At 41.5% G+C, this 12,464-nt stretch overlaps 1 protein-coding gene across 2 annotated transcripts in view; it reads left to right on the top strand.

Annotated features, from left to right (window-relative positions):
- The window catches only part of usp24 (ubiquitin specific peptidase 24), a 255,619-nt gene that overhangs the window by 181,994 nt on the left and 61,161 nt on the right, over positions 1-12,464 (top strand). For both annotated transcript variants that reach the window (XM_072273615.1, XM_072273614.1), the window contains exons 47-51: positions 824-943; positions 1,751-1,971; positions 2,143-2,267; positions 6,838-6,979; positions 9,173-9,323. In XM_072273615.1, the coding sequence (XP_072129716.1) occupies positions 824-943; positions 1,751-1,971; positions 2,143-2,267; positions 6,838-6,979; positions 9,173-9,323 (759 nt within the window). The remainder of the gene's footprint in view (positions 1-823; positions 944-1,750; positions 1,972-2,142; positions 2,268-6,837; positions 6,980-9,172; positions 9,324-12,464) is intronic.

The following is a 12,464-nucleotide window of genomic DNA, read 5'->3' as shown; positions in this document are numbered from 1 at the left end:
GCCAATTAAGCGGTATAGTGTTCCAAATAAACAACGGGAATCACGACTATTTTCTTGATTTTTTTTTAAGGGTTGTTCCCATAAGCAGCTGCTCCAATTAACCAAAATTCTCTGTATTCAAAAGTAGCCAACTGCAATCTTGCTGAGTTTTATGGACGAAAGTTCTATTGTTTTTGGACAATTTCAGTGAGAGTGTTTCAGCAGCAGATCTGCATTACGCACAATTCTGATTTACTTTTGTTCGTTGATACATATTGCATTTTAATTGAGTTTTGTATCTCAAACACCATGTTTTCAGTCATTTATTCCTTCAGCTGTCTGCCTTTGAAAATCATGTCAATTGTCATCTTTAGACTGGACTGTCTTGCAGAAATGTACATTTTCAGTCCTTCATGACCTTGAATTCATCTAACATGTCTGCTTCTCATTTACTTTCCTATTCCACATTTTGTTCACCATTCACTTCATCACCCCCCTTTTGTGTCCAGACCATCAGTACCTTCATTAAAATAATTTTCATCTCTTCATAGCCTCACCTTTGCCTCTGTTCTAAATCCTCCCTTTCCAGCTACAGTTTTCTGTGTATTTCTCTTTTCCTGCATTGATACCAATGTCCTCATCCATTTTTCTATCCTACAATCTGTAAATGTTCTATGAAGGAAAAAAGTTCCAGAAAGGTATTAATGCATTTTGGAAAAGACCTTATCAAGTTTCCAGTGGCTTGTTCCAACCTATTTTTAACTTTTAAATCTGGTTAAGTCTACTTGCAGAATTGTGGAATGTTTTTGGAATTATTCCTAAACACTTGTGTTCCATCTTCCAGAGGACAACAGTGAAGCGGATGTGCATCAAGTCTCTACCAAGTGTGTTAGTGATCCATTTAATGAGATTTGGGTTTGACTGGGAGAGTGGACGTTCTATCAAGTACGATGAACAAATACGGGTAAATATGCAATCAACACATGGTGCTAATTCTTTAAGTTGGTGGTGATTATGAGCTTTCAAACATTTTTAAAGTTTTTTAATTGAATTATAATAAAATTCCTGTTTCTTAATGCCATGAACATCCAGAAATGGTCAAACTTCTTTACAAATGCACATAAGAAATAAAATTAGAATTAACCTTAGGATGAGGAATCTTATTGCTATTTTTAATGGCCAACTCCTTATTCTAAGATTGTGACACCCGCCCAACTCACTCCCTATATCTAGTTCCATGCTCAACATTTCTTTCCTTGTGTGTTCAATCATCTGCAGCTGTCTGTTGTGGCTACCTATCATCTCCCAGGATCTACTCATCCCTCTTTCATCTTCCAATCACCACTCCTCACTTGGATCTGGGTATTATTTGCCAGCTCTTGCCCCACCTGCTCTTCATCTCGTTGTACGGACTTCCTGTCCTCCCCCACCCCCCCCACCTCAAGTCTTCCATTCCAGGTGAAGGGTCTCAACCCAAAACATCAACTGTCCATTTCCCTCCACAGATGCTGCCTGACCCAGAGTTCCTCAAGCAGTTTGCTGTTTTTTATTTTAAAATCACAATGTAAATTCTATTCCTTTTCCATCTGTCAAGACCATCAGTGGAAAGTAAGGGTGGCTCACTACTGGCTGTCAGTTCTGATTCAATATGACTCACTTGGAAATATGTTTCCATTGTTTTGTGCTGCTAAACCACAAGATTTTAACTGCAGTATTTACAACTTACACCAGTGTGATTATCCAATCTTTAATTCTGTTTGTTTTCTCCTAGTTTCCTTGGCTTCTTAACATGGAGCCCTATACCGTGTCTGGAATGGCACGTCAAGAGCACTCTTCTGAACATGGTGAAAATGGCAAAGCAGGTGATCACGTGGGAGGCGGCTCTCCAAGAAAAAAAGGTGCCCCAACTGAAAACTATGAGCTGGTTGGAGTGATTGTTCATAGTGGCCAGGCACATGCTGGACATTATTACTCATTCATCAAGGACAGGAGGTGGGTGAAAATGAGTTGAGGTTATTTTTATTTAAGTCAGGTCAATTTACACTAGATGGTAAATCAATAATATAAAAATGAACATTGAGGGCTTACAGCATTGGAACTATAAGTAGTGTGGTGTATGTAGCTTTGGTTCTGGTCTCACTTTGAACTTTTTTGACTCCACAGGGCTGGTGGCAAAGGGAAATGGTACAAATTCAATGATACAGTGGTAGAAGAGTTCGATCTAAATGATGAGACGTTGGAATTTGAATGTTTTGGTGGCGAGTACAGACCTAAAGTTTACGATCAGTGTGAGTTGCAATGGAACTACTATGATTGAGTGTGCTTATCTCTTACAGTATGGGCAGTTGTGCCCCAGGGACTTTCTTCCATGCTGCAAGATTCTAAGATTTTGATTCTTATAAACTAACATTTCTGCTGAATGGAGGCAATGATCGAAAGACCAAGTAGGAAAGAAACATAAAATCTAATCTTTGGCCAGTTTATCACTGAAGGGCAGATTAGAGAAACAAGTTTGTTTTGGCATATTGTTAAATATTCAAAAATGTTAGCAAGGTGGAGAGAGGTTAGCGTTGCACTACTGGTGTCAACATCCAAAGTATGTTCAAGGCACGTAAATGAACTGAACAAAAGGTCATATTGGAATCCTTGGAATAAAAGGCTTTTTTTGGGGGGGGACAGCTGAACTGAACATAAAACTGTAAATCAGGCAAGAACTATCAATGTCAAAATCATTCTTCTCGTAGTCGGTAGAATTAATCATTTGATCATAGACTGTAGCAGTGGACTTTCAGTTATAATCAATCCCCAGCCCATTTCCCTGGCTAATCAAGATCCCCTGTTAATCTACGATAACCTTCTTCATCATCAGCAACACATAATTTCATATCATTTGCATCCAAATCATTTATATAAATAATGAATAACAAGTGTCCCATCACTGACCCCTGAGGTATACCACTATTCCAGCCTCCATTCCAAGCAACAGCCTTCAATCACCACCTTCAGCTTCCTACCTCCAAGCCAATTTTGAATCCACCTAACTAGTTCTCCTTGGATTTTATGGGACTTCACTTTTCAGATGAACATACCATTCAACACCATGTTGAAGGCCTTGCAAAAGTCCACATGAATGGACTTTAACTAGCAATTGCAACTTTGCTGAATGGCAAGCCAGGGAAATATTAGTAGTCCAGTCTCCTACCTTAACGTCAACATTAGTCTCTGTGTAAAATATAGAAGCATAGGTTTCCCTCTGCAGTCTGTTAGTTAACCAGAAAATAGTTTTGTTTAAGAAAAGAATGGACACAATAATTACCAGGACATCAAAGCTTCCAAACAAAGCTGAACTGGTAAGTGGGGGGTACCTCCCAGTTATTGGAGTCATTATTGTGCTTGTTAGTGACTAGTCATTTCATTTCCAGAATATTATTTTAGCAGGTCTCAGGACTCAGCTGGTCAATTTCCATCTCCATCATGCTATCAAAAGTGGAATAGTTTGATGATTGCTAAGGTTTCAGTTTTATGAAGTTGTCAATTCTTCACGTGTTAAAGTCAAGGCAGCAACATATCTGGAAATGCGAGACTGCAGTTGCTGTAATTTGGTACAAAAAGGCAAACTGCTGGAGGAACTCAGCAGGTACTGATATGAATTCTCAACCCAAAACATTAACAATCCCACTGCCTCCACAGATGCTACCTGATCCACTATGTTCCTCCCAAAATTTTGGGTTTTTCGCTCTAACAAAAACAAAAAAATTGGGTTGATAAGCGGCTATGTGCTAAGCACCTGTATTGGGGTTCTTGATACTTACTCACAGCTGGATCAAAATAGTTGGAATAATTCTGACACTGTCACCAGACGGCAGCCAGCCAGGTTGCTCTTTGTTTTAAGGGTTTTGTTAATAGATTTTTGCTGTTTGTATTTTCTATAAATACTTAATTCGGTAGATGTGGCTTCAGCAGGGATTTATCATTTTTGTCACTGTCGGGATACTTTTTTTTGTCATGCCAGTCTGTCCTAGCAGAAGTGGCAGGTGGATCTATTGTTTACTCCAGGGATCAGCTGCAGAGTCTATGACAGTGTGCTTTGGCCACCTAGAGACCTGAAACTCCCAAGGAGCTGAAGGGGAGATCTAGGTGACATAGGGCTGGAAGAAAACAATGGACAAGGAAGTGGAGGTACAAGCCATATCTTCCCTCCATTATCATGGGAAACGCTCGGTAACAAGGTGGATGAGCTAACATCACTAGTGAGGAATAAGAGGGTGTTCTGTGAGAGCTGTGTTATGTGCTACACTGAGACATGGCTGCATGGGGATGTTCCAGACTCTAATGAAAACCTAGATGGCTTTCAGTGTGTGCGGGCAAACAGGAGTTGCAACAAAGATTCTGTATTGATGACCAAAAAGATTAAAAATAAAATAGAGCACAGGTAAAGCATGTGGTAGTTCTAAACTGATTGCAGGAAGTTTTTTTTTAATAAAGGAAATAAGAGGCAAATACCACAAGAATTGACTGGCTGCAAACATAAAATGGAATCCAGCGTTTTTCTATAGACATGGGAACAAGGTGGGTTGTGAGAGGTGTTGTGGGACTAGTTAAAAGACCAAAAAGGAAATGGCCGAGGTTGCTTGGTGAAAACCTTATATCAGTGTTCCGAAGGAAGATGATGTGGAAAGTGCATTTGAGGTTCTGGGTATGCTAAATAGTTGGTACTCTAAAGGGTAGCTAGACATTGTGGATTAATCACGTGATCCAATTGCAGTGCAACTGAGGTTTGTTCAGGAAAGTGAGGAAAGGAATCAGATAAAACCCTGTTCTTAATCGTCAAACATCTGTAGAATCAGTGACGTGGCCAGGCTGCTTCATGCTGACAATGATGTGCAGAAGAGCATCTCGGAACGCACAACACATCAAACCTTGAAGTGGATGGGCTACAGCAGCTGAAGACCACACTAGGTTCCACTGCTGTACCTAATAAAGTGTCCAGTGAGCGCATACATACAGCATGGTGGAATGGGTGGGTATAAAACGATGTTGAGAAATGTCAAGTGATACATTTTGATGAGAATGAAGAGAAGAGGGAAAATGGATCAGCCATGATGAAATGGCGGAGCAGACCTGATGGGCCGAATGGCCTAATTCTGCTCCTATATCTTATGTCCTTATGGAAAGTGGCAAGAAGAAAGGAGGGTCTCGCGGTTTTCGTAAAGAACAGATAGTGCGACCCTGGACACGTCACGGTGAAGGAGCATGTATGCAGCCCAGGCCTTGAACTTTTAACCATAAGTCTCCATCCATATTATTTGCCCAGAGAGTTTTCCCACACCAATGTCCTCAGGTCTACGTCCCTCTGTCAGCTAATGCCATTATCTTCCTACTTCAACGGGCTTACACCCATCTGGATGAGCCAGGCAGCACTGTGAGAATCATATTCTTTGATTTCTCCAGTGCTTTTAACACCATACGACCTGCTTTATTAGGGAGTAAGCTCACAGAGATGTAGGTGGATGCTTCACTAGTGTCCTGGATTATAGACAGCCACAGTATGTGAGGTTTCAGAGCTGTGTATCAGATACTGTGGTTAGTAGCACAAGGGCACCTCAGGGACTGTCCTGTTCACTGTCTACATCTCGGACTTCAGATACAACTCGGAGTCCTGCCACCTACAGGAGTTTTCGGACGATTCGGCAGTTGTGGTCTGTATCAAGGTCAAGAGGCTGAGTACAGAAGAGTGGTGGACAACCTTGTTGAGTAGCGTGGGCAGAATCACCTGCAGCTCAACATCACTAAGACAAAGGAGTTGGTGGTGGACTTAAGGAAGGTGAAAATGCCCTGCATACCCATTTCCATCAAGGGAACGGATGTGGAAGTTGTTTGGGACTACAAATACCCAGGAAGTCACCTGGACAATAAACAGGACTGGACTGAAAATGCAGGGGCTCTGTTTGAGAAAGGACAGAGCTAACTGTACTTCCTGAGGAGGGTCCAGTCATTCAATACTATCCTGCAGATGTTCTATGACTCAGTTTTGGCCAGCACTCTATTCTACGCTGTAGTCTGCTGGGGCAGCAGGGTGAGAGCAGTTGATGCCAAGAAGATTGACAAGCTCATCAGGAAGGCTGGTTCTGTTCTGGTGATGGAGCTGGACCGTCTGAGGGGAGGATGCTGCAGAAGCTACGGAGCATTATGGACAATCCCTTTCACCCCCTCCATGACATTCTGGACAAACAGAGGAGTGCCGTTAGTAAGAGACTGATTCCACTGAGTTACACCACTGAACACTACAGGAGATCCTTTCTCCCTATGGCTATAAGACTCAACAACTCCTGCTTAAGTTTGTAAGTGTATGGTTTCATGTCTGTATTTTGCACTATTACTTTTTAATGCGCATTTTGTGGGGTTTTTTGTACCTCAATGTTTACATTTTGTATTTTAAAGTATATATTTTTGACAGCAATCTTGCAACAATAATTTCCTCTGGGATAAATAAAGTTTTATCTCATCTTTTCTTAACTCACATGATCTTTCAATTATCAGCATTATAAAAGCAGCCTCTCCACTTGGCTCGTGGGGGGTATCAAGTCATTCGTGACAGTACAATAACTAGGAAGCAGCGACAAATTCCAACTTTGCCTGTGGTGATGCATCTCATAGAATTAAAAAGTCCTAAGGTGACTGAAGCCAGTTATGGACTTAAGTTATTGAATGCAGAACTCAAAAGAAAATATTAATACCTCAGTCATTAAGAAAAATCCATTGTAATTATTTTAGATTGCAGTTTTAAACAAAAATTAAATTATGGTAACAGCTGTTTGTGAAGGTTATATTTTAGAGATGTTTCTTTTCCTTTCTTAGCAAACCCTTATCCTGAAGTCCGTCGCAGGTATTGGAATGCCTACATGTTATTTTACCAACGAATGTTAGACCAGAATTCTCCAGTTTTACCAAAGAAAAGTCGAGTTAGTGTTGTTCGACAAGAAGCGGAGGATTTATCTTTGTAAGTACCGTAATCAGCACTCCTCAAATTTGTGGCCTTGTTCATATTCCTTCTGTAACTACCAAATCACAACTGAACTTTGTCAGTTCAGTGTTTCACCCTCTTATTTCTCAAAGGTTACCCATACCAATAACTCAACTGAGCATTCTTTATGAATTAAACTGTTTTAACCATAAAACCACAGAAACCTTCTTGGCTGTGCCGAACCATTTTCTGCCTAGTCCCACTGGCCTGCACACGGTCCATATCCCTCCATACACCTCCCATCCGTGTATCTGTCCAATTTATTCTTAAGTGTTAAAAAAGAACCCGCATTTACCACCTCGTCTGGCAGCTCATTCCATACTCCCACCACTCTCTGTGTGAAGAAGCCCCCCCTAATGTTCCCTTTAAACTTTTCCCCCCTCACCTTTAACCCATGTCCTCTGGTTTTTTTCTCCCCTTGCCTCAGTGGAAAAAGCCTGCTTGCATTCACTCTATCAATACCCATCATAATTTTATATACCTCTAACAAATCTCCCCTCATTATTCTACGCTCCAGGGAATAAAGTCCTAACCTATTCAACCTTTCTCTGTAACTGAGTTTCTCAAGTCCCGGCAACATCCTTGTAAACCTTCTCTGCACTCTTTCAACCTTATTTATATCCTTCCTGTAATTTGGTGACCAAAACTGAACACAATGCTCCAGATTCGGCCTCACCAATGCCTTATACAACCTCATCATAACATTCCAGCTCTTATACTCAATACTTTGATTAATAAAGGCCAATGTACCATAGGCTCTCTTCACGACCCTATCTACCTGTGATGCCACTTTTAGGGAACTTTGTATCTGTATTCCCAGATCCCTCTGTTCCACTGCACCCCTCAGTGCCTTACCATTAACCCTGTATGTTCTACCTTGGTTTGTCCTTTCAACATGCAATACCTCACACTTGTCTGTATTAAACTCCTTCTGCCATTTTTCAGCCCATTTTTGCAGCTGGTCCAAGTCCCTCTGCAGGCTCTGAAAACCTTCCTCACTGTCTACTACACCTCCAATCTTTGTATCATCAGCAAATTTGCTGATCCAATTTACCACATTATCATCCAGATCATTGATATAGATGACAAATATCAATGGACCCAGCACTGATCCCTGTGGCACACCACTAGTCACAGGCCTCCACTCAGAGAAGCAATTCTCTACTAACACTCTTTGGCTTCTTCCATTGAGCCAATGTCTAATCCAATTTACCACCTCTCCATGTATACCTAGCGACTGAATTTTCCTAACTAACCTCCCACGTGGGACCTTGTCAAAGGCCTTACTGAGGTCCATGTAGACAATATCCACTGCCTTCTCTTCATCCACTTTCCTGGTAACCTCCTCGAAAAACTCCAATAGATTGGTCAAACATGACCTACCACGCACTCTCCCTAATAAGTGTCTGTCTATCCAAATGCTTGTAGATCCTGTCTCTTAGTACTCCCTCCAATAACTTACCTACTACCGACGTTAAACTTACTGGCCTATAATTTCCCGGATTACTTTTCGATCCTTTTTTAAACAACGGAACAACATGAGCCACTCTCCAATCCTCTGGCACCTCACCTGTAGACAGCAACGTTTTAAATATTTCTGCCAGGGCCCCTGCAATTTCAACACTAGTCTCCTTCAAGGTCCGAGGGAACACCCTGTCAGGTCCCGGGGATTTATCCACTTTAATTTTCCTCAAGACTGCAAGGACCTCCTCCTTTTCGATCTGTACAGTTTCCATGATCTCACTACTTGTTTCCCTTAATTCCATAGACTTCATGCCAGTTTCCTTAGCAAATACAGACGCAAAAAACCTATTTAAGATCTTCCACATTTCCTTTGGTTCTGCACATAGCCGACCACTCTGATCTTCAAGTGGACCAATTTTATCCCTTACAATCCTTTTTCTTATGCAAAAAGCTATGAATTCCTCATATTGTCATGTTCTTCTATTGGTACTTCACTTCATCCCAATGGAAGGTCACCTACCTAAATTTAGCTTTTCCTGATCATACTTTTATTTCTATCATCTGCAACTTTGGTTTTTCAAATGATTTTGGAGAGTATTTTTTCTAAAATATGACCATAATGTTTATTTGTAGTCTGCTTTCTTGTTTAATATGGAATTATTATTGCTGTTAGTGCTTTACCTTGACTGGCTTGCTTTTTGGTAGATCTGCACCCTCTTCACCTGAAGTTTCACCCCAGTCATCCCCTCGTCCTCATAGACCAAACAATGACCGTCTTTCATTGTTGACCAAACTGGTAAGGAAGGGAGAAAAGAAGGGGCTCTTTGTGGAAAAATTGCCAGCCAGAATTTACCAGGTAAGAAGCTAATCAATAAAGAAATCATAATATTAAACTGAACAGAAACATCATAAGACCTTTTGTCAGTATGCAGTAGAGATTTGGAGAAATTTAAATGATATATTTTGGGGCTTTCCAGGAATTACCCATTTGTATAAGCAACTTTCCCATTTCCTACTTGGTATCTTGAGTAAACAACGAAGAATGCTGCAAAATTTCATCAGAATACACTTTGTGCAGATAAAATGTGAGACTTGCATTTAAATGCCTTTCACACTCATTTTCACTTACTATTCACTTATAAATAAATCTCTTATTACTAATGGAATATCTTATGAACTCTCATTGCTTTTGTATTGCAAAAAAAATATGCATCTCACTACCCATCGTTGGTTGCATCAGAGAAGATGATTTGCAAAGTTGTTGCCTGGTATGAGCAAGGATTGTGGAAATTTGGGTATTTTCTGTGACCAAGAGAAGGGAGATGTATTAGTAGGGTCTATATCTATAGTTGTGAGGAGCTGAGATAGTGTAAATAGGAAAAAACTTAATTCTCGTAGCTGAAGGTTCAAATAACCAAGGGAGTGAGATGGAAAGAGTAAAGTAGAAAAGACAAAAACGCTTTCACTCAGATAGTCATAAGGGGCTGGAACTTGCTACATGAAAGGAAAGAAAAGGCTTCACGTTTTAATAGTACTTGCATGTGTTCTGATGAGCCATCGCCTCAAGGGATAAAGGCCAGTGCTAATGCTGTTCAGAGGTCTTTGTCAAAAGCACAGGTGAACTCTTGCTTTGTAAATTTTTGATTCTGTCCAAAGTTTCAGGAGCAAACTGGCTGCTGGAGTTGTGAAACAACAGCACTAGTATGCAATATAACTGGACTTCTTTCCTAACATCCTCATTGATGCATTTGTTGCCTCTGGAATTGGATATTCCAATGCACTGCTGATTTACCTACTTTGCATTTTTTCTGTAAACTTGATTAATTTATTACTGTACTGTTTAACTCGTACATTACATTTTTCCAATGTCATGCTTGTTTATCCATAGTGGTGCTACTGTAAATCAGTTTTAAAGTTATCAAGTCTGTTTTCAAATCCTTCTGTGGTCATGGCTACTCTTAATTCTTTACTGCAGTTCAGAACTGTAACCGCTCATAATATCTACAATCTAATAAAGTCCACATGTTCATCTCTACGTTCAACACACTGTACTATTAGCTTTGGTTATCATGGTCTTAAATTCTTAAATTCCTTCCCTAAATCCTTGTTCGTCCATCATTGACGTCGATGAGGACCTCGACACCAATATGATGGTGTCGAGACTAGCGCGTGATTTGGATTTAAGTGAGGGAGAGTTGCGCAGCGTCAGCCTCACTCTCTTCCCAATTCCCATCTGGATCCAGTGGCAAGACAGAGTCTAGACGGCTGGAGATGGGACTAGGCGCAGTGGATGACCAGGACGTCTTCTGTGTCTTGTCCTGCTGTACAAGTTCCACGACGCTTGCAAAGACCGCCTTCTTGACCATTGGACCTTCCATTGGTCTCGTCCGCTCAAACCGCCGGAGTCTGTCTTCACATGCTGGGATAGACAACTCCCTATCTCATCGAGGGTTTGAGACCCGTCGGCTACCCTCACCTGGTTTAGCTGGCTTGTCGAAGCCGTTGCCCAGGGTGTGGCCGCTGTCGCATGCAAACAGCTACGGGGAGCCACAGGTGAGAGCTGAGTGCCAGGTGGGGCCCAAAGGTGGACTAACCGCCCTGAAAAGGACGCGACATGTTCCCCCACCAGAGGTGCTACCCCTCCCTGACACCCCATACACCCCTTCCCTAAATACCTCTCTACTGAAACCATGGTCATCTGCCCTCCCTGTGTGACTTGATCACAGCTTTAATAATGTATCTAAGCTTTTAGGCATTTTGATATGTTATATTAAATAGACTTAATGTAGTTGTTAGCTACCAGATCTCTCAAAATTTCAGAATATATTTCTTGCTTTACCTTCCCTGCTTGCTGCTTCAGTGTTTGCCAAAATACAGAACTAATACTAGAAGTTGATACAGAAATAGAAGCAGGCCGTTCTACCCAACTGTTAGTGCTAATACTTCAGATTACAGGTTTCCCCCACCATCCGAAGGTAGAGCATTCCTGTGAAACGGTTCGTAAGCCGAAATGTCGTAAATCGAAGAAGCAATTACCATTTATTTATATGGGAAAATTTTGTGAGCGTTTGCAGTCCCAAACATAACCTACCAAACCATGTCAAATAACACATAAAACCTAAAATAACAGTAACATATAGTAAAAGCAGGAATGATATGATAAATACACAGCCGATATAAAGTAGAAATAATGTATGTACAGTGTAGTATCACTTACGGGAATCGGGAGGACAGCTTGCCAAGCGCACTGATGATGGTGTGTTCGACTGAGTCGTCACAGGCTGGAGTGGTTAGTGGTCCCCACCCTCCAGGCCGCCGAGCGATACATTGCCGCAAAGCATGCAGGAATGCAGCGGTAGCCGGGAGGAACACAGCACATCTTTAAGACAAAAGCCGAAATAAACAAGCTAATTAATTAGGTGCCACCGGACACGTAATTGTCGGCTCAGATCAGTGCCGATTTCCGATTGCGTCGTCCCTGATCTGGGCCGACAATTACGTGTCGGTGGCACCTAATTATTTAGCATGTTTATTTCGGCTTTTTTCTTAACGATGTGCTGTGTGCCTCCCGGCTACCATTGCATTCTCTGCAAATCGGTATCTGTCCATGGCCTGGGGGTTGGGGTGGTGGGACACTGGGGTGTCATCTCGTCGTCTGTTTCCATTAGAGCAGGCAGCTCATCTTCTATCTCTGCCCACCTCGATGTCGAAGGTCGAGGTTCGTTGTCTGCTGTGGCTGATGTGGAAGGCTTGCTTGACTGCTGAACCTCGTGCATTTTTCTATCACACAGTTCTTTAATAAGGACTCAAACCATCCTGCAAATATCTCCTAAACTGATGTACCCTTTCAAAATTAAAGTCGTACTTTATCATTACTCATTCGGTTTCGATTGTTATCCTTTCCTCTTCCAATTGCATCAGCTCTTCATCTATCAGTTCGTGGTGATGGGATGCCAAAACCTCTTCAACATCATGTTCGTCAGCTTCCACAAGCCAA

The sequence above is a fragment of the Mobula birostris genome, chromosome 12 (assembly GCF_030028105.1).
Source record: "Mobula birostris isolate sMobBir1 chromosome 12, sMobBir1.hap1, whole genome shotgun sequence".
Lineage (NCBI taxonomy): Eukaryota > Metazoa > Chordata > Chondrichthyes > Myliobatiformes > Myliobatidae > Mobula > Mobula birostris.
The sequence above is the reverse complement of the archived record's forward strand: the minus strand, read 5'-3'. Positions and strand labels throughout refer to the sequence as shown.